The sequence below is a fragment of the Pteronotus mesoamericanus genome, unplaced genomic scaffold, assembly GCF_021234165.1.
Source record: "Pteronotus mesoamericanus isolate MK-2021 breed Mesoamerican mustached bat unplaced genomic scaffold, CSHL_Meso_final scaffold_85, whole genome shotgun sequence".
Classification (NCBI taxonomy): domain Eukaryota; kingdom Metazoa; phylum Chordata; class Mammalia; order Chiroptera; family Mormoopidae; genus Pteronotus; species Pteronotus mesoamericanus.
The window spans coordinates 66,729,780-66,754,021 of NW_026555329.1; the positions used below are offsets into that span (position 1 = coordinate 66,729,780).

Sequence of the window (24,242 nt, forward strand, 5' to 3'; positions counted from 1 at the left end):
TGTGTAGTTTTCTCTTCTTGTAAAGCCTTTGTTTGGTTTTGGCCAGAGCATAATGCTGGCATTATAAAATGATTTGGGAAGTGTCCCCTCTTCTTCTATTTCTAGAAGACTTTGTGAAATTGGGATTATTTCTCTCTGAAATATTACGTAGAATTCATCAGTGAAGTAACCCAGGCTTGGAATTTTCTTTGTGGAAAGGTGTTTAACCATGAATCCAATTTATTTGGTAGATATAGGGATGTTCAGTTTATCTTTTTCTTCTTGAGTGATTTTTGGTAAATTCAATTTTTCAAGGAGTTTGTCTATTTCATTGAAGTTGGATTTGTTGGCACAAAGTTGCTCATAATATTCTCTTTACATCCTTTCGATGTCTGAGGACTTGTATTCTCCTTTCTTTTATTCCAGATATTGGTAAGTTTTGTCTTTTTCTTTTCCCTGATTAGCCTGGCTAAAGTTTTACTAATTTTATTGATCTTTTCAAAAAATTAGCTTTTATTTTCATTAACTGTCTCTGTTGCTTTTCTGTTTTCTAATTTACTGATTCTGCTCTTTATTATTCTTTATATTTACTTGGGTTTTATTTGCTCTTCTTTTTTTTACAGTTTCTTAAAGTAGAAGATTAGATTTTTGATTTGAGACATTTCTTCTTGTTGAATATAAGCATTCATTGCTATAAATTTCCTTCTTAGCATAGCTTTAGTTATATCTCACAAATGTTATGTTGTGCTTTCATTTTCATTCTATTCAAATAGTTAATAATTCTTTTGTGATTTATTATTTGACCCATAAATTATTTAGAAGTGTATTGTTTAATTTCCAAATATTTGTGGATTTTCATATATTTGCTGTGATTGATTTAAAATTTAATTTCATTGTGGTTAGAGCACATATGCCATATGAGTTGAGTCCTTTTAAATTTATTGAGACCTATTTTATGGTCCAGGATATAATCTATCTTGGTGAATATTCCAAGTTCAGTTGAAAAGGCTGTGTGTTCTATTTTTGTTGTGGGGAGTTTTCTTCCTTTCTTTTTTTAAAAATATTTTACTTATTTATTTTTAGAGAGAGGGAGAGAATCATTGATGTAAGAGAGAAACATCAATCAGTTGCCTCTCAAACACACCCCAGCCCGGGATAGAATTAAAGGACCACACCCAACCAGCCGACCCACAAGGATCAGCGCTCGAGTTTTCTTCAAATGGCCAAAGGTTCAAGTTGATCAATAGTGTTGTTCAAGTGTTCTATATTCTCATTTTCTGTTTATTTCATCTATAAATTATTGAGAGAGGAACATTAAAATCCCCAGTTATAATTGTAGATTTGTCTATTTCTTCCTTAAGTTCCATCAGTTTTTGCTTCAGTTATTTTGAAGCTCTGTTATCCTGTACATACAGATTTAGGATTTTTTAAAAAACATGAATTGGTCCCATTTTCATTGTGAACCTCTTCTTTATCCATAGTACGATTCCTTGTTCTAAAATCTTTTTTAATGTTACAAGCCACTTCAGCTTTTTAAATTAATGTTAATGTTTTCTTGGTATGTATCATTTCTTCCTTTTATTTTTTTAATAACAACTTTATTGAGATATAATTAACCTGTCATATGATTTGCTTATTTAAACAATTGAATTACACAATTCAATGGTTTTTGTTTATTTCCAGTAATATAACCCTTACCACTATCACTTTTAGAATACATTCACTACCTCCCCCTCCAAACCCTACACCCATTAGCAGTCACTCTTCTTGCCCCATTCCTTCTTCACCCCAGGCAACCGCTAATCTACTTCCTGTCTCTATAGGTTTGCCTATTCGGAACATTTTGTAGAAATGAAATCATACAATATGCTGTCTTTTGTGTTTGCTTCATTCATTTAGTGTATTGTTTTCTGGGTTCATCTCTGTTGTATATATTAAAACCTCAATCCTTTCTATTGCCAAATAATATTTTATTATATGCATATACCACATTTTATTTCTTCACCCATCAGTTGATGGAAATTTGGGTTACTTGTATGAACTCAACAGATTTGCATTAAAGAACTTGAAAATTCTGACAGGCATAAAGTCATGGGACGGAGATAGTGGGAATGGGGTAGAGTGGGCTACAGATGGAAGTAATCCTCTCTCTCTCTCTCTCTCTCTCTCTGGATTGAACCTGCCAAAGAGGTGAGTAAATCATGGGCCTCCCTTTACTCATGACCTAATTTCCCCAGTTTAGTAGCATGCTCCATTCCCCACTGCTCAGATCACAGAAGAGAGAGCCTCTAAAATACCAGCCTAAATTAAATGAAACTTTTTTCAAATAAATAATTTCATTCAACTGAAGAATTTCCAGCAGATGAAAGAGCGTAGTATGGCATCCAGGACTCACACCAGGATGTCTTTCAGCTGCTGCCAAAAACAAGGGAATGTTTCATTTGGAAGCTTTCCTTGTTCTTATTTTAAGGTAAAGCTTTACTCTTATTTGCAGACTGTAGGGCTTCTAATATTATCTCAAAGTTAGCTGTGGAAACCATTGATCCTACTACCAGGTAGACATCAAAGGCCAGGACAGTACTATCTGGTAGACTTTGTCCAGGGACATCCAAGTTTCTGCTCTCCCTTTGGTGCTGAAAACTCCTGTTTTCCATACAGCTGGCGCCAACACGGTGAGGAGAAAAAAAGAAAAAAAAAAAAGAACTTGCCCGCAGCGGAGAATAAGACTGCAGGAATGCTACGGGCAGAGCTGGATTGCCCCGGAGCACAACAGAGCCCTGGCCAGAGAGCCGCCAGCGCGATAAACCAGAGGCTGCAATTCCTCATCACGGGGGGGAGAAGAAAGGAGAGCCTGTGCATTCTTTAACTGCAGTGGATGATAAGGGCTTCAAAATGAGCCTTCCAATCTGGGTTTCGCAATTCGTCCTTGCTGTTACTGGCTAGCTCAGGCTCTCCTCATCCCTTATCTGGGCTATAGCAATAGTTTCCAAATCAATGCCTCTTCTTTCAAGATTCTTATTTACCCAGTCCTTCTTTTCTCCCACACAGAAAGATGTCAGTCCCCATCCTCCCATAAGTCATAAAAGTCATGTTTGCTTATAGCATAGAAGTGGAAAGTAAACACTAAAAACACCCTTCCAGCTGCTCCCACATGTCCATCTCTCCCCCCGCCTGCATCGAGGGGCAGGGAGGCGGCAGCTGAGAGCAGAGCAGTGTGTGAGTACTAGAGAGCAAAGAGAGTAATATGAGGGTCCCTGCTAAAAGGCATTCAAATTCAAAGTTAAAACAAAGAAGCAAACAAAAAACAATAAACGAATCTTCCTGTAGACCGAATTTGTCCCTAAGTCAATGTGCCATATCTTGATCTTTCCAGGCATTTCTAATACACATACAAATATATCAACACTGTAAACATAAATATAGATATTTAGATATATGGTATTTGTATATTTTTACACAAGAATTGTAATATACATAGCATTTTGAACCTTGCTTTTTCATGTGAATCGAGAAGTTAAAATTTTTTCCCCCGATAATGTAGCATTGTTCATCCTTGGACATGTATCAGGGAGTATTCCTATAGGATAAATTTGGCAAAGTGGAATCGTCTGGTCAATTCTGATAGCTAATACCGAAGTGGCCTCCAAGAAAAGTGTATCTATTTTATTCTTCCAACAGTGTTCCTCTGTTTAATCTTTACCTTTTATTTTCCCCCTCTATGTGTCTCATTAATTATTCCTATCAGAATAGCTGCCCTCATTTCACTGGTCCAGAATGAACTATCCATGGAAAGTTTCTTTCCTGTGTTTATTGAAGCACGGGAGGAACATAAATATGTTTTGCCTACATATAAAGTTAATGGCCTGTAGTAAAGAATGTAGACGTTTAAGCAGCCTGCCATGTCGTTTGGCTTGGGAAACACTGGGTCAGTGTGCTAGGCACCTGGCATGGGCTCGGAGGGAAAAAGGTGGGCCTTCTCGGGAAGTGCGCGCCAAGCTGCATCATGACCCCACGTGGAGCCCTTCCCTCTTGCTGGGCGCACACATCACCCGGTCTGGGCCCAACTGTTTCTCCTCTGCGGCCTTGGGGGAGGGGAGTATGTTTCCCCTTCCGGAGGCTCAGTGATCCCAGATGGATTTCTGGGTGGAGCTGGAACTTCCTCTGAGTACTGGGCCACACTATCCTAAGCTTCAGTCCCTCCCCTCCCCCCAGCATACACACTCTCATGTCATTTGGCGAAAGCCTTGCTCCTTTGCCCAGTGGCCAAGGCCCCACTGCTGTGCCAGAGGGAAACGAATGCTTGGAATAGTGAGGAAACTTTAAACACAGAGGAAGTACTGAGAAATAGAGCCTTGGCTAGTAAAGGATTTGCCAACAGATAAAATGCTCCTGTGGAAGTTAGGGGGTGCTGCTCTGGTTTAACAACATGCTTGTCCCTCAGTCAGGCCATCTCCTGGGGCTGTGCTCCGTGCACCCTTATTCCCTGGAAGGTTCTCCGCCCCACCCCCGCTGGGAACTCCCATAGACTTTTGTCTGGCTGTGTTATTCATTTGTCACTTTGCTTACCAGCTTAGGTGTTTATGTCTACAACTGGATTGTGAACTATTGAAGTTCTTAGCAGCAACGACAACAGCAGCACTAATACAGTGCTTGCTGCGTGTCAGGCACTCTCCTAAGGCGTTTATACACGTCAGCTCACATAGACCTCACGCAGCCCTCATGGTACCCTGCTGTCCCAGTCTCTGGCAACTTTCTGAACACTCTATGGTGACTTATTCAAATTTGATCTCTCTCCCCGCACTTATCCAGAAGGGGTTTTGAAAAAATAAAATCTACTTATTATTGCTTTACAATATATCAGTCTCTTAGCAAAAATATTCATAACATCCATATAAGAAGAACACATTATACAATTATAAGCAGGGTTATTTCCCTATTTGGCCTTTTATACCATTAAAATAACTGTGTATTTTCCCTTTAAAAAAGAAATGAACTCTGTAAGCATTAATATTTTTAAAAAACGATCTGTGATTCTTCAAATATTTTAATTCTACAAAACTTTTGGGTGACTAGATAAATGTGGACATACATCTCTAGGTTCAAATCATGGCTTCGCAGTGCACCCACTCAGCATCCTTGGCAAGCGCCTTCATCTTTCGTTGCCTCGGTTTTCTCACTGGTACAATTAGGATAATGATAGTTCTTTTATGGAGTTATCAGAATTAAATAATGTAATGTACATAAGGAATTTAATACAGAGTCTGTCACATAGTGATCAACAAATGTGTTTTATTCATTCTTATCGTCATTATTATAAAATGCAGGGTTGGCACAAAGGACTCAGAAATGAAAAAGATGCTGCTTGTCTCAAGAAGTTCAGCAGTGTGGTAGGAGAGACAAGACAGATACACAATTGTCATCGCAATACAGTGTGGTAAGTGAAACTGTCGCATTGTATACAAGGGACAGAGGTAGTGCGGGAGAGAGGGTGGTTATTTCTGTAGGGAGGTTTCAGGGAACACTTGCAAGAGGATATGATAACTGAGTTGAGTTTCGAGGAACGGATGTTTTAGGTAGCTGAAGTAGGGAAGAACCTACTATTTGGTAGGGGAGAGGAACACATGTAAAGGCAGGGAGAAAGGAAAGCACATGGTGTTTGGGGAGGAATTACAATTAGTAATATTTGGTCAGGTAATGAAGCTTTGGGGGGCAGGCAAGGTCAGGAGGTAAGAAGGAAAGTTCTAGAGGAAGGCAAGGATCAGGCTTTGAGATGTTTTGCACGCCAGGCTGAAGAGCTTAAATTTAATATTGGCAACAGGGGGTCAGGAAAGAGTTTGAAGAAGAAAGAGATGTGATTGATTTGCATTTTAGAAAAATCACTTTGGCAGGTGTGTGAATGATGGATTAGAAAGGTGTGATGGTGGAAACCAATTAGGAGACAGTCGTCCCGGGGAGAGATAACGAGGCCTGAACAGGGCAAAAAGTGCTGGGAATGGAGAGAGAGGTTTATCCTCCGTTATCCAAATTCTTTACCGAGGCACCGCCTGCCTTTCCTGCCCTTTGTAACAAACAGGCGGTGCTGACGCCTGGCCGGCAAAAGGTGGCCCCAGGTGTTGGATCTGGGGATGATGGGTCGGAGAGCTGAGGTGGCGACGCTCTAGCCCAGAGCCGGGTATTTGGTGGCTTGGCCAGATCTTCCCTGGGCACTGGGGTAAGACCGGCGACCTCGGACTTCAGTCAGTGCACACGCAACAGGTTGCCCAAGACGCGGAGTCTCGGAGTCCAGCTCTTACCCGAGTCAGGCGCTAGATGGACTGGGAAGGAGTCACCCTGGCCGCAGTTGGGGCCTGTGACTAGTGTGCGCAGACCACGGCTCTCCTGTGGGCTACGCTTGCGACGCTAATGGCCCCGGAGCGTGTGGGATGCGCGGGATCACGTGGTGTTCGCGGGTGGCTGTGCGAGACGCAAGGGCCACGTGTGCGAGGTCCTAGGTCATTGTTTCCGAGAACCTCGGGGTCAGACGAGAACGCAGAAGTCCCTTAAGCCTCCCCCGAGGCTTGACTTCCCTGCAACGTTTGCTTATTCCGTTGGTCGGCTTGGCCACCGCTCCGGGGAATGGGGACTTGACGTCCAGAGAGGCTGCGCCTTCCCATGTGGGTCAGCCATCCGGTCGTTGGGAAGGTCGCAGGCCCAAGGGCCTGGGCGAGTGTGGCGAAGCGGCTGCACAGCGTTGGGTTGGGTGGCTTTCGTTGGGCGATGGGGCAGCAAACGCGGGCGCTGCCCCCCCCCCCCCCGCCCCCAGTAGGGGTAGTAATGGGACGCGGGAAGAAGCACTACACTAGCAGCGTGGGCGGGGCCTGGAGGCGTGGACAGAAGACACATGAAGAAGGCGTGCGGCGAGGATGAGGGCCATCCAGCAAAAGCAAAACACCTGCTCCTGGTCTGACTCACCCAGGGTGGAGGAATAATCCGGAAGGTAGTTAAAAAAAAAAAAAAGAGTTGTGTACCCCAGGAAGCTAGGAAAGTTGCTGTTTTCCTTTGAGAACCATGGTGAGCATCAGATGAGATTATATATATGAAAGAATAAAGAGCTATAAAAATACAAGATAAGATTTCATTTCGAATCCTTCAACCTATTTCTTTGTATGAGTGTATAAAAGGCACGCTGGATGTGGGACAGCGGACACCGCCGGGCGTGGGATCGCGGGCTGCGCCCATGCGCCGAGGGGGCCCGGTAGCCCTGTAATCTAGAGAAATGGCTGTTATTTAGGTTCCTCCCAGCTGCTTAATGGAATTTTCAGCTCCGTGCGTCTCTCCTCTACCACTCATCTTTTGCACTTTTTGCAGCCAGACTTTAAACCCCAAAATGAACCTGAAGAAGAGGTAACACACCAGTTTTGGGATGTATTGGTTAAATTTGGTGGAGAGGGAGGTTGACGTGATTGTAGTGATAATTTCTTCAATTTGCCTTGCTCTCAGCGTGAAACAGCATGTTGTAAAGAGAGCTCTGAGCTGAGGGGCGGCCAGGGGAGACCTAAGTGTGGGTCTGACCCTCCAGGAGAGGGGCCACCCTGGCTGAGTTCCAGTACTTCTCTAAGCCTTAGTTTCCATCAGATGAGAAGGGACCTTAAAGGTCATTCCTGCATTCAGCTAGAGTTTGCCTACCTGCCACAGGGTTACCTGGCCCTTAGTGACAGGGACCTTGTCATGTCGCAAAATGGCTCAGCCACCCGGTCTCTCTAGACAGCCCTGGCTTGGAAAAATCTTTATGTTGAATCAACATCTGTTTCTCTACAATTTGCACTCATTGGAGCCATACAGAATAAAATGTCTAATGCTGCTTCCACAAATATTTGAGGACTGCTAACACATTTCCTTCTTCCACTTACTACACAAGGCTTCTTTTCTTCCAACTAAACATGTACGTTTATTTTAAACAGGGAGACAGTGTGGGGTAGTGGAAAGAACGTCAGCTTTGAAGCCAGACACATCTGCGTTCAGTTCCCAGTCCCTTCACGTACTCACATTTAGTGCTTTGAGCTGCTCTATCTCCTCGGAAAACTGTGGAAGAAACATTCATGTAGCCAAGTTATTGTGAGAATTAGGGATAAGTTGGTTGAAGAGCCACGCTATAGCAGGAGCTTAAAATATGAGGACTTTTACACATTCATTGACATAATTTGCAGTGCATTTTAATTGATCTTCTCTGAACAAATTCCTGTTTGTTTATGTGTCTCAATGTCTGCTATGTAGAGCAGAATAAAATACTTACTGTGGGGTGTAACTAGCAGAATAGAGTAGGATTAGTTTATGCCGGGCACCTCTCTAATTGCAGTCTACAATCTACAATGGCTTTTTGGGACTGTATCTCATAAACTCACTATCAACTAAAACTCTGAGTCTCTTTCACACATGCTGCTGTTCAACCAAGTTTTTCCCATCTTTAATGTCTTTAGTTTATCTGAATTGGTAGTAATGGCTCTTGAAAGGGGCAGTCCCAGTTCTGTCCTGTTGTCTCCATAAATATCTGTATGCTTATCATATGATGGGTCTCAACCAGGGGTTAGAAAAATATGATTATTGAGCCCACGGTACCAGCCCTGCTGATTTCATACTGCTGTGGTGCATCAGTGAGCTAATAAATGCCAAGGTCTCTGGACTAATTTTTGCACTTATTCGAAGTCTTGTTATGTGGGACTATCTTGGAATTGGAATGTAACGGGAAGGTACGATGAGCTCCTGGCCGAGGGAATACTGCTGTATGTGATGTCGGTCAAGTGCGGCATCCGTAGCCAGCATTCAGGAGGGCACGCTGAGAACGAGTCAGAGGCTGGCTTTGGGCTTATGTGTGGTTGCATATTTTCTCAGGTGCTCCAAGGGTTTTATACCCTTTGAGGAAGCTTCTGTTTGGAAGTAAGTCAGGCACTTTTATAGAATTCATTAACTCTTCGGCTCCTGAGGCCTTATCGTTAGCATTTTCTCCCTTGACTTCTTCAAAGCAAATTCCTGGCTTTAGCCAAGCTGATCTCTATCTAGTAACCTCTGACTTTTTATGACTCCTAGTTTCGACTCCTGGTTTCGGTGGTTCTTTGAACAGGACTGCTTCTCCCGCTACATTCTGGGTTCAAAGTCCTTCCCACCCTCCATCTCTCCTTTTCCAAGGAAGTTTTTCCTGGCTATTTTGTCCAGGATTTTTCTGGAGTGTTAGAATTCTATTGCCTTCAAGAGCTTCCCTTGGCCCCCCTCCTCCCCTCCTCCCCAGGTCTCCCCTCCTGTCTTCCCACTTGTGGGTGGACATGTTCCCTCTCTTTCAGAATCGGATCCTTTGTGAGCCCTCAGGCCATTAAATACAAAATTGCCTTCATCTTGGATGCGGGTGCTTCTGGAGAGCGGCGAATGAAAGTGCAGAATTGTTTGCAGGATTCATCGTTTCCATTGACAATAAATATGAAAAAATGTAATGCAAAGGTTGTTACTATTGTTGTCTTAGTTAAAATTGGAAAGCCTTTATTCCCTTGAAAGGACCGATTCAAATTTTCGCAGAGTAATCCAATCCTTTAAAGGTGGTGGTTAGTTAAAAAAGGTAATCCTCCACTTGTAAAGGGACTAATTTAAATTTTGTTAAGTAACCAATTAAGGCCATAAAGGGTTTAAATCCATCTGTGGCTTTTCATTTTCTTTAGGACAAATTCCAAACTCCTTAAGACGAAATACTCTTTCTAGCCTAATGTTTTTTCGGTCAGCGCCCCAGCCCAAAGGACTGGCAGTTTTCCCCAAAGGTTGTTCGGTCCTGTGCCTCCCGTGCTTTGCGAATGCCGACCCCTCTGGTTGGAATGCTCTTTGTCTCTGGTAAATGTCTATTCATCATTCAAGACAACCCTTGCCCTTCCCCCCTCCCCTTAATTACTTCCTCCTCTGTGCGCCCTCAAATTCTTGTACTTATTCATGCAGTATTTATTAGGGGCCTGCTTTGTGGCCGGCACTGTGGCGGGCTCTGAGGATACAAAAGTTGAATAATACTTGGGTTCAGCCTTTGAGGGCCTTACATGTTTGGGGGAGGGGGCCAACCTGTCACAAGATGTGGCCAGGAAATGAAAGGGAAAATTTAAGCAGCATCGGTTCTTGCCTGTCTTCCCCACCGGATGGTCAGCCTCTTGCTCTGGGGCAGGGGCCATTCTCGTTCATATTTGTATCCCCACCTCTTAGCGCATTGTAGGTGCTAAATAAGCATTCGTTTCATGACCCCCTTAATTGGACACCAGTAGAAGTGTACTTTGGATTGAGCCACACGTTCTGATGACATGCTCATAGGTGGTTGTTTCTCCCATGTGTGGTTGGTGGCCCTCGGTTCCCTGGTACGCTGTTAGGACTGGGTGGGCTCTGCTGGGCCAGCCTTTGCCATTTGCGCTTCTTCTGCGCTCTCGGCTGAGTGGCCGGCAGGCGCGAGAGAAGAGAGGCCTGCAGCGCCCCCACTGGAGGGAGCCGGCACTGCTCTGGCTGCCTAGCTCGCCTGTAGCCTGCGTGCGTTCCTCCGAATTTCAATTTACAGCCAGCAAATGAACACAGACACTGTGATTCTCTACACTTTTATTTTGAAAGGAGTAATAGGTGCCTTTTAAACAATTATGGGTGAAGAAAAAAAATCCTTCCCACTTTTCTGTACCACTGGGGTCCTTGCATTGTGAACTCCATCTTACATAAAGGGGGACTTTGGTCTCCTAACTGTGATGATCATTAATTCTGGTGCGGGACAGGTCCTTTGCTGGAGTGGGTGCCGCGGGAGGGTTGCGGCCGGGCCCTGGTACGATGCCCACGTCGTGCTGCTGCAAAGGAGACGTGCCCAGTGGCGGAGCGAGACTCGGGCGTTTCGCTAGTTGTGACCTTTTAGCTCCGAAGCAGCCATCCATTAATCAGGCGATTACCCCGGTGGTACTTTGAGCAGAGCTTGTCGTTCCCTAGCCACTTGTTTGTGCCCTTACCCACAGTTAAGGACCTAGGAGGTGCTGGGCACTCATGGACCGCTGCTTTGAATTGGGCAATCGCGTAGTTCAGAACCCATGCCTTGGGCATGGCGCCGAACGCGACCAGGTGCCACACCTGAGGTCTAGTGGCCACTTCTGGCGCTGGGGAGGGGGCCCATTGGGTGGTCTAAGGGGAGGGTTAGGATTTCAGGGATCTGCTGTCTTTTCCTGCGGCGTTAACTCGCCAGAGAAGCCTCTGCTACAGAACGTGGAGCCCAGGGTTGGGGGGCCGTGAGGGAGCAGCGGGGTGCTAGCGGGGGTCAACACCCTGAAGGTGCCCCCTAGAGGAGCTTTTGTGAGAGCGACACACCACCTCCGCAGCAGCAGCAGTGGGGGCTGCAGGGAGGGAGGGCCGCTTCGGTGGGAGGGACACTGCGGCGCTGTGGGCGGGCCAGGGGCGGGGCGCGGGTGGTCTCTAAAAGACGGTGCCCACTGGCTCTGCGCTGCCGCGGCAACCAGCACATCCCGGCGCCTCCTCTGCGGCAGTCGCGCCTCGCGCAGTGCCGCAGCGCACGCCCGGGTGGCCGTGCGCTGCTTGCCGCGGCCGGCGCCGCCCTCGTGGGCTGTGTCCGCCCTGCGCGGCTGCGGGCCCCTCGGCGCCCCTGTGCTCCGGGTCGGTGCACCGTGCGGCATGGGATAAGACTCAGCCATGGTGCGCCGAGATCGCCTCCGCAGGTGGGTGCGTGTAGCCGCTGCGAGGGGGTGTGGCTGGCTCACGGCAGCCGTTGGGCACTGGGGTGTCCGGGCTTAGGCTGCCGGACCGCGACTCCCGCAGTGGAGGGAAAAACCCCAGGGAGGGCTGGGCGGCGAGCCCTCCTGCTTTATCTACTTGGGAGGGGATGTCACTTCTGCCTACGGTAGAACTTGGGATCTCCCTGATTTAGGATTTCTAGAACCCCGGCGCGTCCCCCTGGCGCTATTTAAGATTTTTAGACCCCAGCATTGTTCTAGCGCGACTAAGGATTTTTAGACCCTGGTTTTGCCTCTGACGGGATCTAGGATTTTTAGACCCCAGCATCGTTCTGATGTGATTTACGATTTCTAGACACCTACATTGCACTAACGTGATTTAGGGTTTCGGAACCCTGGCTTCACTCTGATGTGATTTAGGATTTTTAGACCCGGGCGTCACCCTGGCGCGATTTAGGATTTTTAGACCCCGGCATCGCCCAGCGCGGTATAGGATTTTTTGACCGCGGCTTCGCCCTGGCGCGATCTCAGGATTCTAGACTCAGGTTTCATCTTGGTGGATTTAAGATTTTAACACTGGATATCACCCTGGCACAACTGAGGATTTTCAGACTCCTGTGTTGCCTTGGCGTGATTTAGAATTTCAAGGCTTGGGTGTAGCCGTGGTGCGATTAGGATTTTAAGACCTGGGTATTGCTGTGGCGCAATTTAGGATTCTAGACCTGGGTTTTACCTTGGTGCAATTTAGGATTTTAACGTCAGATATAACCGTGGCGCAATTTAGAATTTCAAGATTCCCCTATTGCTGTGGCGCAGTTTAGGATTTGAAGTCCCTGGTGTCGCCGTGGCAAGAGTTACTGCATAGGTGTGACTAGAACTTGCATTCGCTTATTATCACCGAGCGTCAGTATTTTTGAGATTTCAGTAACAAGAAGCCAAGTAAGAATGGTGATGTGGCCAATCATCGTGTTACACATGAATTGTTTGCATGGGTTTACAAAGTAGTTCCTAGTCTCACGAGATGCCATAAGGTGGGCAGGTTTGGTGGTATCAAACATATTTTTCCCATTTACGAGGTGAAGAAATCAGGACTGGGAAAGGTTAATTTCCAGAAGGTTTGTACTGGGGTTGGCTATGTTTATTCTCTTGACTCAGAGCTCCTCAAATCATGGGGGTTTTGGTGAAAAATGTTTAACCCAATTTTTCCTACAGACTGCCAGTTTGGGTCCCTAAAAAAAAAAAAAAAAAAAAAAATCCTGAAACGCTGTTGGGGGCATTTTTACTGAGGTGATAAAGACAGAGAACGGCTCCCCGAAAGGTCATCTCGGCTTTCTTACAGTAAAAGGGAAGGAGGGTGTGGAAGGTGGGGGTGCAGGAGCAGGGTATGTACGCCCCCCCAACCCCCGCTCCCAACCCCCCCCCGGGGGGCGGTGGTCCCGCGTGCTCCTTCAGTAACCCCTCCCTGGCCCTCTGCTGAGTCATTGCAGATTCGCGGCTGCGGGGGCCTGAATGAAGAGCAGAGGAGCTGGGGATGAGGCGCGATGAAAGGCGACCCTAAAATGTGTGAGCTGGAGTGTAGTACAGAGAGCTCTGAGAAAATGGCAATCTAAACCAAATGCTTTTTGTCACCTCATCTTTCAAAGAGATAGTGGGAGGTCGCCTGGCACTATTGTGAGGTGAAAACTGAGATGTAATCATCACATTCCAGACATTTTTTGAATCATTTCTAATATTACTTTGAAAGGTAGAGCCAAATCATTGACGCCGTTCGCTTTATGGACAGGTATGTAGGAGGGGAGGAAAGACTGCTGTAGTGATACCTAAAAAGGCAAAGAAGCTTATATTCTTTAAGGGATGTGGTTGTCTCACCACTGGGGAGCCACAGGCGCGTGTTATAGCACTGAAATGATTATTCTGTGATGGGAAGGGATTGTGGCCAGACTACAGGTAATATGGTGGAAGGGGTGTGTACAGACACAAAGCAGTTTCCACCAGGGCTTTGACAATTAATTTCTCTTATTTATAGATTTTTTTTAAAATTTTAGTTTTGAAAAGTATTTCAACTTGGGCTATTTTGAGAGAACTGTTCTGCTGCTAATTCTTTCCCTGGTGGCCTTCAGGAGTGAGAAGATAGAAAAAGGAATGGTTTCTAATTGCCGTTTAGTGCTCATTGTCATTAGGGACAAATTAGCCTGGACCTTTGAAGTCCTGGGCATGGGAAGGTTGGGGGTGCAAACCGTGCTCTCCTTCCAATGACAAAAGCAATTCCCAGGTGTTGTACATGACCTCCACCTTATTTGGGGTGGGGGGGGGGCGCAGTCCTAAGAAATTAAACAAATGGTCCTAAGAAATTAAACAAATGGGGCCTCCCCCAAGAGTCTGCTAAGAAAAGCAGAATTATAACCTGCTGCCCTGACCTCGCAAGAGAGTAAATATTCAGGGTCACGACAAAGCTGCTTCTGTTGGCACACAGAGTGCGCCTATCTTCTTACTTTCACCCACTCCGCACCCTGAGCTGCCTCCCAACACAACTCTAGATAATAGGACCAAACAGGGCTTCAGTGGGGTCAGCGGGGTGAGAAATATGAAAAAATCAAGAGGAGATTTGTGCTGAAGGACATGCGATATTACTATACACACATAGAGACAGGTATATATTTTAAAATATTAACTAAAAGGTGCATACCATTTTACTGGTGGTGGTAGAGCTTTCAGATTACATGTGAAGGAAATCATTCCCCCCCCGCCCCCCAAGGAAGCCTTGATCAAAGCCAGTGAAAAGGGGCACCACAGCACTTCAGCAGTTGCCCCTTTACTTGACATGAAAACCTCTCCTGGTCTCGGGAACAGCACAAGGGGAGGGGCTGAGAGCTAAAGTGGGGAGAAGGGGAGGAAGATTAGATATTAAAATATTTTTTTCCTGAAAATTAGAATGGTGAGCAAATATGGTGATTGCCATAGCAGCCAGAGGTGCTCTTTACGTTCTTGGAAAATGTTCCGCCCTGGTTCATGGGAGAGCTAGGACATCACCACGTGGTACCGCAATTCCCCACCCTGTCTTACCAGCATGGGGCTAGTAGACGAGTGTACAGGATCACCTGACTGCTTACCTGGTCTCTGATTTTCCTACAGGATGCGGGAGTGGTGGGTGCAGGTGGGGCTGTTGGCGGTGCCCCTGCTGGCGGCCTATCTACATATCCCGCCCCCCCAGCTCTCCCCTGCTCTTCACTCCTGGAAGTCATCAGGCAAGTTTTTCACCTACAAGGGACTGCGCATCTTCTACCAAGGTAAGGACAGGACTGTTGGAACACCCCAAAGGTCTCTCTGCAGGCCTTACTCTGTGTCTCCTGTTCTCTCAGCGATGTCCCTCAGTGATGGAGGGGAAAACCCCCTTTTCTGGGAAGTGTGTTTGAAGGAACTTAACAGCAGGGAGATGCAAAGAAAACTGCGGGGCCCTGGCTGGGTGGCTCAGGTAGTTGGATCATCACCCTGTACACCAAAAGTTCACAGATTCAATTCTTCGTCAGGGCACGTACCTAGGTTGCGGGTTCAATCCCCGGCTGGGGCGAGTACGAGAGGTAATCAATTGATGTTTCTCTCTCTCCCTTCCCTTCTCTCTAAAATCAATAACATGCATGTCCTCAGGTGAGGATTAAAAAAAAAAAAAAAACCCTCTGGGAAGGGAGGAGGTGGTAGAATTGAGATTCCAATTTCTGTAGAACTGACTTTTTTAGTATAATATTTTTTTGTAGTCTGATTTGTATTGATATTTTTTCTTTTGAGCACCCCTAGTGTTGGGTAATATAAACACTAATAATAGATAAAGCTACCGTAGGTTCTCTTCACCCCACAACTTCTTGATTTCATTTTATTGTTTCTTATAAAGATTGTTATATGTGTAACTAACTGTGATTTAAGTCTTTTATGCCTTTGTATAAATTAATTTGCTAATGATAATTATTGTTATGACTGCTCCTTATCAAGTAATTACCGTATGCTAGACATTGAATTATATTTTCAATCTTTATTATTTCATGTGATCTATCTAACAGTACTTGGAGATAGGTGCTGTTAACCTCATTTTTATAGGTAAAGAACCTGAGAAATGAATTGGAAAAGATTTCTTTTGGGCGGGAGTCAAGAGCAATAACGAAAAATGTTTGTCATAAAACCGTTTTTCATTATTGCTCCTGACCTCCTCTCATTTGCTATATTCAATTAAGTAAGTATATTGCTTTCATTATGTTGGTCATTTAGGTTGCTTCCAGTTTTTCAATGTTTTAGTTAATGTTGAAGGGAGATCTTCCCATATGTTTATTTTATCCTTAAATTTTAAACTATACTTCTTGGGAATAGAACGATTTTATTTGCATGGATTCTAAGAATGAGACGTGTAGGCAAAAATATATAAAATTTTTAATTGCTTCTGACTAAATTTTGCAAACCTTATTTTCAAATTCTTATGCCATTGGCAGAATTGGAATGTATCAATTTTAATCTAACATTATTAGCAAGACATTCTACTATTTAGCCCTGACCAGTGTGGCTCAATTGGTTGGGCATTGTCCCGCAAAAGGAAAAGTCGCCAGTTCGATTCCCAGTCAAGACACACACCTGGGTTGTGGGTTTGGTCCCTGGTCGGGGCATGTATGAGAGGTGACGATAGATGTTTCTCTCTCACATCAATGTTTCTCTTCCTCTCCTTCTGCCTCCCTTCCCCCTCTCTAAAAAAAATAAAGTCTTAAAAAAAAAAAAGACATTCTACTATTTAAATGATTGGATAATTTAAAAGATGTTTATCCATTAAAAATGTTCATGTCTATATTGATTAATAATTTTTATAGTTGTTGGAATTTTGCAATAGTTTGGGCATGATGCTTTTGATACCAGATTTTGATATGTATCTCCTCTATGAGAAATTACAATGTGGGACACACAGTATTAACTAAGGTACTCACAAGGTTGAGGAAGAGTTGCTGTATTTTAGAGAATTTTTGTGAGGCCATCAATGATAAGATACAAAGAATTTGTAGTTTATATATATAGTGATTGTATATGCATTTAACTGTATAATTAAACTGAAAGTTTAATTTTTATTGTGAAAAGCAATTTGCATATTAATAATACACAATAATGGGAGAAATGCTTAAAAAAACTTGGTGAAATTAAGCAGACTCTTTATTTTCATATAAAGTGTGCCATTTATAATTTTTTTAATATACAGAGTACAGATTTAAAAAAATTAAATGCCTGCTTTACCTGAAGCAATAAGCTTGCATTTAAAAAAAAAAAATCTACTTTTCAATTTCATTCACTTGGGCAGGATTTCTCGTCCTCTATACCAGATTACTTAGACTTTAATTTTGTCAAGGCTGTTTTTATAGGGCTCGGCTAACAGATCTCTCTCCTTCTTCCCAGACTCTGTAGGTGTGGTTGGAAGTCCGGAGATAGTCGTGCTTTTACATGGCTTCCCAACATCCAGCTATGACTGGTACAAGGTAATGAAATCAGACTTTCTAGGTCCTACTATGTCTCTGAAAATCCAAAATCAAGGATTTTGCTGTCAGCACTGAAAGGTTCTTGTATATTTGAACTGCCAAATAAAATAGGATAAAACATAGAACTGTTTTTCATTTATTGTAAGGGAGTAAAAACTGGCAGTCTGGGAAGGATCATTGCCAAGTTAAAAAATGCTGGAGTCTCTCTCTCAGCAGAGAGTGATATAGGAATAGAGCACTTTGCAAGGGGGGCGTCTGCGGCCCGCAATGGCTTCACGTGGGTTTTCCCTTTGTTGAAGTCTGTTCATTAAGCTGAGAAATGGGTGAAACCCGTTTGCCGCCAAAGTTGGAGGGGCGGGGCGGGATCAAAGTCCAAATCATCTCTTTCTCTCTTGTAGATTTGGGAAGGCCTGACGCTGAGGTTTCATCGAGTGATTGCCCTCGATTTCTTAGGCTTTGGCTTTAGTGATAAACCGGTAAGCGGCCTCCGGGCGGACCCGTGTCAAGGGAGGGAGGGGGTGGATGAGATGGAGGGGTCCGGCCGGCAGACAGATCTGCATTCATGACCTCATCCTGTGTGCCTGGGCTTTCTTTCCCTTAGAGACCACATCACTACTCCATCTTTGAGCAGGCCAGCATTGTGGAGGCACTTTTGCGGCATCTGGGACTTCAGAACCGCAGGATCAACCTTTTGTCTCATGATTATGGCGACATCGTTGCTCAGGAGCTTCTCTATAGGTCAGTGAAGCCAAAGACCTCTGTACTGGTCACAGGGTTTACTCATTTAAGATGCTAGCAGAAGTATATTGGTCCTGCGTCTTTTGTAGCCCTTTTGCCTCTTGGAAGTTTGTGTTTGGCCGCCACACTGGTGCCTGTCCACTCAGATGCATTTGCCTCCTGTTTCTAGGTTCAAGCAGAATCGATCTGGCCGGCTTACCATAAAGAGTCTCTGTCTGTCAAATGGAGGTAATTGCCTTGGCAGTGGGTGGAAGGTGACGTGGGCCACCTTTAGGTATCAGTGACATCTAAATGGCAATCTAATGGTATTGCAAACGGATGCAGTTTAACCAGGGCATCTTTACTTTTTTTTATGCCAGGAATCACTTTGGTGGTCTGATAAGATAAAACTGACCCTTTCTCAAAATAATATTTTTAAATATTAAAAAGAATAGGATTCCAAAGTAAACTGATTATATTGACATCCAGTTAATAAAAAGCTGGGTTATAAGTACAATAACACTGTGCCTTTTTATGCATCAAAGCAAGATCTAGTGGTGGGTCTAAGTGACAGTGAGGAGGAGTAGGGAGGAATGCAGATATTCCACAATCCCTGTAACAACTGCAGTGGGTTTTTGAAAATATGAGATGAAGCCACAGGTGCTTCTATTACCACTGTGGTTTTGTAAACTCTCAACTGATGGCAGTGCCAAGTTTCAGTTAGAAATTGGCAAACACTCGATTATAAGACCTTTTGGAGATGTTTCTTTCTCTTAGCCATTGAGTTTGGCTTGTAAATCCACGAACCTCCAAAGGTCCCCCGAATACCTATAAGGGCAGACAGGGAGAGAAGTCTCACTTTAGAAGTAATGCTCATGGCTTTCTCCCATTAACTCTGGAGAAAAACGGAAAAAGAAAAATCTAGGTTTTGGGGTTTTGGGGTTTTGTTGGTTTTTTTTTTGGACCTATGCTTCCTGAAAAATCCCTGGTTTCTTTGGCTGCCCAAATCCTTACCACCACGTTCTGAGGAACGGGAGGAAACACGAAGGGGAGTCAGAGCCAGTCGTCAGCAATATGGGTGCCCGTGGACAGTGTTTTCCCCATTTCTCTACCTTTACCATCTGGAAAGTAATCCCAGTGGGACATAGTTTGACCTGTTAAACCCAGAATTCCATGCAGAAGGAGTCAGATGACAGTACTAAGTTTTCATTTGTAATTCGTTTTTTAGCAGTGAAGGCCTCAAAGGTGACAGCGAGAGGGTAGGTGGTCCCCAGTGATGGCCTGTGTCTGCCCTCAGGCTGTTGGAAAACGGCTAATGCCAGTCTCTTCTTTTCCTACAGGTATATTTCCTGAGACTCATCGTCCTCTCCTTCTGCAAAAGGTTGGCTACTCCACTGACTACATCATTAGTTCTTAAGATTTGTACTGACATAAATAATGCTGGGGCCTTTAAAAGGGCCATTTCTGCTGTGAAAGGCCATAGTTAAAATCCTTCTCATCAATTTACATTCACAAAGTTAGTTTTCTCCTTCTTATGCAAATAAAGCAGTGGCCGTGGCCCCTTCATGAAGCGTAATACTTTCTGAGAGTGAGAGAGCAACAAATACTTGGAGAAATGCCGCTGCGTGAAGGTCTGTGCCTCAGCGTGATGTTGGATCAAGTTGGGATCCTAGTCTGAAGTTGAATCTATCAGTTAAAAATCTTAGGGATTCCATGAAGTGTAGAAATGTAATCTTAAAGGGAATTAGAAATAGTTTGCTTTCCGTGAGGGAAGAACGTGTGAAGGCAAGACAAAAAAAAGTAAAAGCTAGTGACCGAACTTGTCTGTAGGAGATTTGGCTCACATCTTTTTCTTGGTTTTTAAGTATAAAATCTCTTCTGCTGGGTAGCTGTCTTCTCTCTCTGGATTCTTGATTTTTACTTTTTCTTATTTACCTGTAGCTTCTCAAAGATGGAGGCGTGCTGTCGCCCATCCTCACACGACTGATGAACTTCTTTGTGTTCTCTCGAGGGTAAGTCATTGTCAGGGGCTGACTTACTGCTGTGCAGTGAAAAGCTGCTGCCCTTAGAATTCTGGGCCAAGCCCTAGGGTTTGATGCTTTAAAGCAGAGGTGTTGGCCGTGTGCCAGGGAAGGAATAGAAGGAATTCGTCAATCAGTTCAGGGTTAGACTATGCGACCTCTGAGGCCCCTGTCACCTGGGACACCCCGCATTCTTCTCACACTTCTCTTTCTGCTTTTGTGGACTCTTTCAGGCTCACCCCCGTCTTCGGGCCATACACCCGACCCTCTGAGAGTGAGCTGTGGGACATGTGGGCAGGGATTCGCAACAATGACGGGAACTTAGTTATCGACAGGTAAGAAATAACCCTTCGCTTTGGTGTTCAGAGAGGCTGTTGTCAGGAAGTAGGGAAGGAGGTGGGGTTGCTTGCGCTGCCCCCGGCTGCCTCTGCCGCCTCACCAGGTCGGTTATGACTCAGTGAGGTTCACCGAAAAAAGCCATGCTCGAGGGAGAGAGCGACGGTAGAGTCCAAAACATAAGCACTGCTTCTAAGAGGTGACAGTGGAGCTTTGTAACTCCTGGAGTTTCCAGGCAGAATAATTAGAATATATGTGTTCGAGCTCTAAAATGTGGCTGTTGCATCTTGTCACTGTAGAAGGAGAAATCCTCCATTTTACCTGTGGTCAGATGAAACGCGGACACTGAAGCTTTGTGCTTGTGCACTTCTACAGTTAGAATTTTAGAAGTGGATGTCAATATAGAGATCGTGTAGTTCAGCCCTCTTATTTTAAAGAGGAGGAAAATGGTCAAAGGATGTGTTTAGACCTTTGAGTTACAGAGCTAATTAGTGGCGGAGGCACAATCCAAACCTGGGTTTGAATTACATGTAACCCAAACTAATTTGTAGCCTTCCTAGTTCTCATTTCCTGCTTCACAGAGAGAAACATTAGTTCTTACATCGATAGTAGGCACGATCACTGCCGTGGCCACATGGAGGCTAGCGCTAGAGGTTAACAAACGGATAAGTTCAGTGGGCTAATCCCAGGAGCGCCATACTGTGTTCCTCGTGGCTCACGCCAGGCCTTTGCATCCCTCTAACAATAAAGGTTTCTTGTTCTACTCCTGCTGACTTACCTGCGCTCTATAGTCTCTTACAGTACATCAATCAGAGGAAGAAGTTTAGAAGACGCTGGGTAGGAGCTCTGGCCTCGGTAACTATTCCTAGTGAGTATTTTTACATTACACTTTGATAGGAAAACTGAGGGCCTCTGGGGTTAAAATAATTGCTAGTTTTAGCAACTAAAAATATAGTAACACAACAAGCTAAATTTGAATTTCAGAAACAGGACAAATACTTTTCTTTTTGGCGGGGGGCAAAGTATGTGCTGTGAAATATTTGGGACATACTAATACTAAAAAAAAAAAATCCTTATCTGAAATTCAAATTGAACTGGTCACCCTTCGTGGAACCGGCGGCCCTCCCCGCACCTGGACACCAGCGGCGTGCTGCCGAGTGAAGCATATAAAACACCGCGCCACTCCTGCTGAGGTAGTTGGTCTCACTGCCGGGAGCGCGGCTTAGACTGGCTCCTGGGCTGGCCCCTGCCAGCGGCGGCCACAGCAAATGCTGGACTCCGGGCCAGGAGGCTGTTTAGATTACTAATCAAGAGGCTACAGGTGGTTTTTGCTCATTTGTGTCTTCATTCTTACAGGTTTAAAAAGAAGAAAAAAATCGGTTGTGTCTCACACATAATATTGTAGTTAGTGCTCAAAAAATAGTTCATTTCAAATGTCAGGGGCCAGTTATTACTGAGTAGAGACTTCAAGAATGAGCGTGCCCAGGGCTTAGAGAAGGAGGCCGCTGCAGTGGGGCTGGATGGCGGGTGGTCTACAGGAGAAAATGGCCCAAGTGGACTCAGTTTTCAGCTTGTTCTCGGAAGTTTCTTATAACCTACTTATGGACAGAAGCTAGGTTTTCAACTGTAAAAGTTTCTTTAAAGAAAATGCTTTTTTGGGGGAGGCGTAATTTTAGCATGGGGGTAGAACAGGTAAGAGCTGTTAGTAATCCGTTCCTCTTCTCCCTCCAGTTCACTTCATCTACGGGCCTCTGGATCCGGTGAACCCCTCCCCGGAGTTTCTGGAGCTGTACAGGTGAGTCTTCGTCAGGGGCTCTGTGCGGTTAGCTCCCGGCCGACTACCTCTGACCTCACTGGCCGTCCATCCGGGAAACATATAGTAAAGGACGAGATGGGGAATCTTATGCTCACATACATGTAAAGATCAGGAAATTGTTAAACATTCTCTTGATTTGTACAGCCTGTTTTCACTGTCATGGTTCCTACATATTCCTAGGTGTACAGGTAAGGAAATGCTATCATATGAACTAAGGAATGGAAACGCGTAAAGTTTAGAGGACATGTTTGCTTTAGGTGATTGTAAAGCCAACTCATTGACCTCAGCTGAGTAACTGCAGGGAGGGATTGAGAAGAGCTCACTGTGGGAAAGGGTCTACGCATTGGTTGTTATTCTCTCTAGGTGCTTACTTGGAAGGTTGGAAAATGAAATCTTGACTTTGGCACATAAGAATGTTCCATACCTTCATATGGCCTAGTAGAAACAACCCAGTAGTAAATAGCTTGCATTTAACTTTCAACAAAATACCCTCTCTCACCTCCTCCCAGGGTTAAGGAAGATCTTTTGTTATCTTGACTTGGACAGCGGTCCACTTGTTTGATGCCTCAGGCTTCTCTAAGGAGCTCCAAGTCATCCTGTTTTGACGTGTGTTGCAAAAATGTTATATTTTCAAGTTGTTGTCTGTTGGATTATGAACATTTAAAATCCAGTGTGTACATGTCATATAAATGGGATTGGCAAGCTTATCTGTCCAAGATACGATTCCAAAATAGAAGCTGAATAAGCTCTTTGCTGGTTCCCTCCCTCCCTCTCCCTCCAGCCTCAAGTTCACCTCCATGCTGTTCTCTTCCACTAGGAAAACGCTGCCGCGGTCCACAGTGTCGATTCTGGATGACCACATTAGCCACTACCCACAGCTAGAGGATCCCATGGGCTTCTTGAATGCATATATGGGCTTCATCAACTCCTTCTGAGCTGGAAAGAGTAGCTTCCCTGTATTACCTCCCCTGCTCCCTTATCTGTTGTGTATTCCATTTAGAAAGAAATGCCCAAAAGAGGTCCTGGCCACCAAACACTCTTCTCTCACAAAGGTCCACATGACTCACATTGGTGAACAGCATACAGTAGAAAGCCAGTAGAAGCTCCGACTAAGGGTGACCTAATAGTCCACCTCCCATTCCTTTGACATCTGATCAAGTGTATGGACTTGCCTTTGCCTTTGTGTTGTTAGGAAATTCCATTGAGCACTACTACTCAAGGTTGCAGAAAGACAGACATTCTTTTGCACAAATCTTTTAACATTTCTGTGGACTTTTCTGAAATATTTAGAAGTGCTAGTTTCTGGCCAAGGCCCGGTTCGAATCGTACAGTGAAGAACGAGGAGATGGTGCCTGCTTACCTCTCCTGAATGGCTCTAAGGGCACCTGCTTTTTTACGTTTTCTCAGTAGCATAGCTTCCAGGGAGAGGGAGTCTCCCTTGTCCTAACTTTGACGTAGTTTCATAAGTTGCATTTAATTATAGACATTGTGTTAAAAGTAGCTTTTCGTTTAAATAATGCAGTATTCTAAGTGTACTTTAAGACTATGATTTACTTACATGTATTATGTGTATTTTAGGAGGGTACTAAACCAGCAGACACTTACTCTGGCAGAATAGTGAACATTATTAAACAATAGTTAACTTCTGAATAAGCTGAACTCAATCCAAACTATTTACAAAATTTCCTAAAAAAAAGAAAAAAAAAGAAAAAAATCACAGGACATTAAAGACCAATAGCACCTATGCCAGGGATTTACTGTTATTGGCTGGAAAGACCAATTTTAACAGCAAATAACAGCCTGACTCTTCATACCTCAGTGCTTTGAAGCACGTCCCTCCCGAGCTAATGTGGAGGGGAGGGGAGCGTTGTACAGTCCCAGCTACCGCGCTGAGTGCACACAGATTCCGTTTCTGACGAGGGCTTAGCTTCTCACTGGTTGTCCCAGAGAGGCTTCCTCATGTAGCTCCTCAATTCCTGTGCTTTACAGACAGGAAAGTTCCAGAAACTTCAAGAACAAATTCTGAAAGGCCTATGAGCAAATGGTGCTGAATCCTTTTTTTTTTTAAGCCACAGTTTTCATTGTTTTAGTCAAAACAGGATGATTAAGTGATTATTTTAAATTTTCCTTTTTAAAATCAGCAACTTCAAGTATAACAACTGAA

The 24,242-nt window shown here is 44.5% G+C and overlaps 1 protein-coding gene across 1 annotated transcript; it reads left to right on the forward strand.

Moving 5' to 3' along the window:
• The first annotated feature begins 14,823 nt into the window (after positions 1-14,823).
• Positions 14,824-24,137, forward strand: MEST (mesoderm specific transcript). The gene is made up of 11 exons (XM_054564561.1): positions 14,824-14,977; positions 17,109-17,188; positions 17,587-17,664; positions 17,790-17,926; positions 18,096-18,154; positions 19,246-19,286; positions 19,847-19,917; positions 20,160-20,261; positions 21,054-21,130; positions 21,994-22,057; positions 22,896-24,137. The coding sequence occupies exons 1-11, from the start codon at positions 14,824-14,826 to the stop codon at positions 23,011-23,013; spliced, it is 981 nt and encodes a 326-aa protein (XP_054420536.1). The 3' UTR covers positions 23,014-24,137.
• The last annotated feature ends 105 nt before the right edge of the window (positions 24,138-24,242 follow it).

Bases quoted from the DNA above. Each gene is read 5' to 3' on its own strand.
- MEST (XM_054564561.1), top strand. From the start codon at position 14,824: ATGCGGGAGTGGTGGGTGCAGGTGGGGCTGTTGGCGGTGCCCCTGCTG. The intron at 17,189-17,586 runs GTAATGAAATCA...TCTCTCTTGTAG, and splicing joins CCAGCTATGACTGGTACAAG to ATTTGGGAAGGCCTGACGCT. The intron at 20,262-21,053 runs GTAAGAAATAAC...TGCGCTCTATAG, and splicing joins GGGAACTTAGTTATCGACAG to TCTCTTACAGTACATCAATC.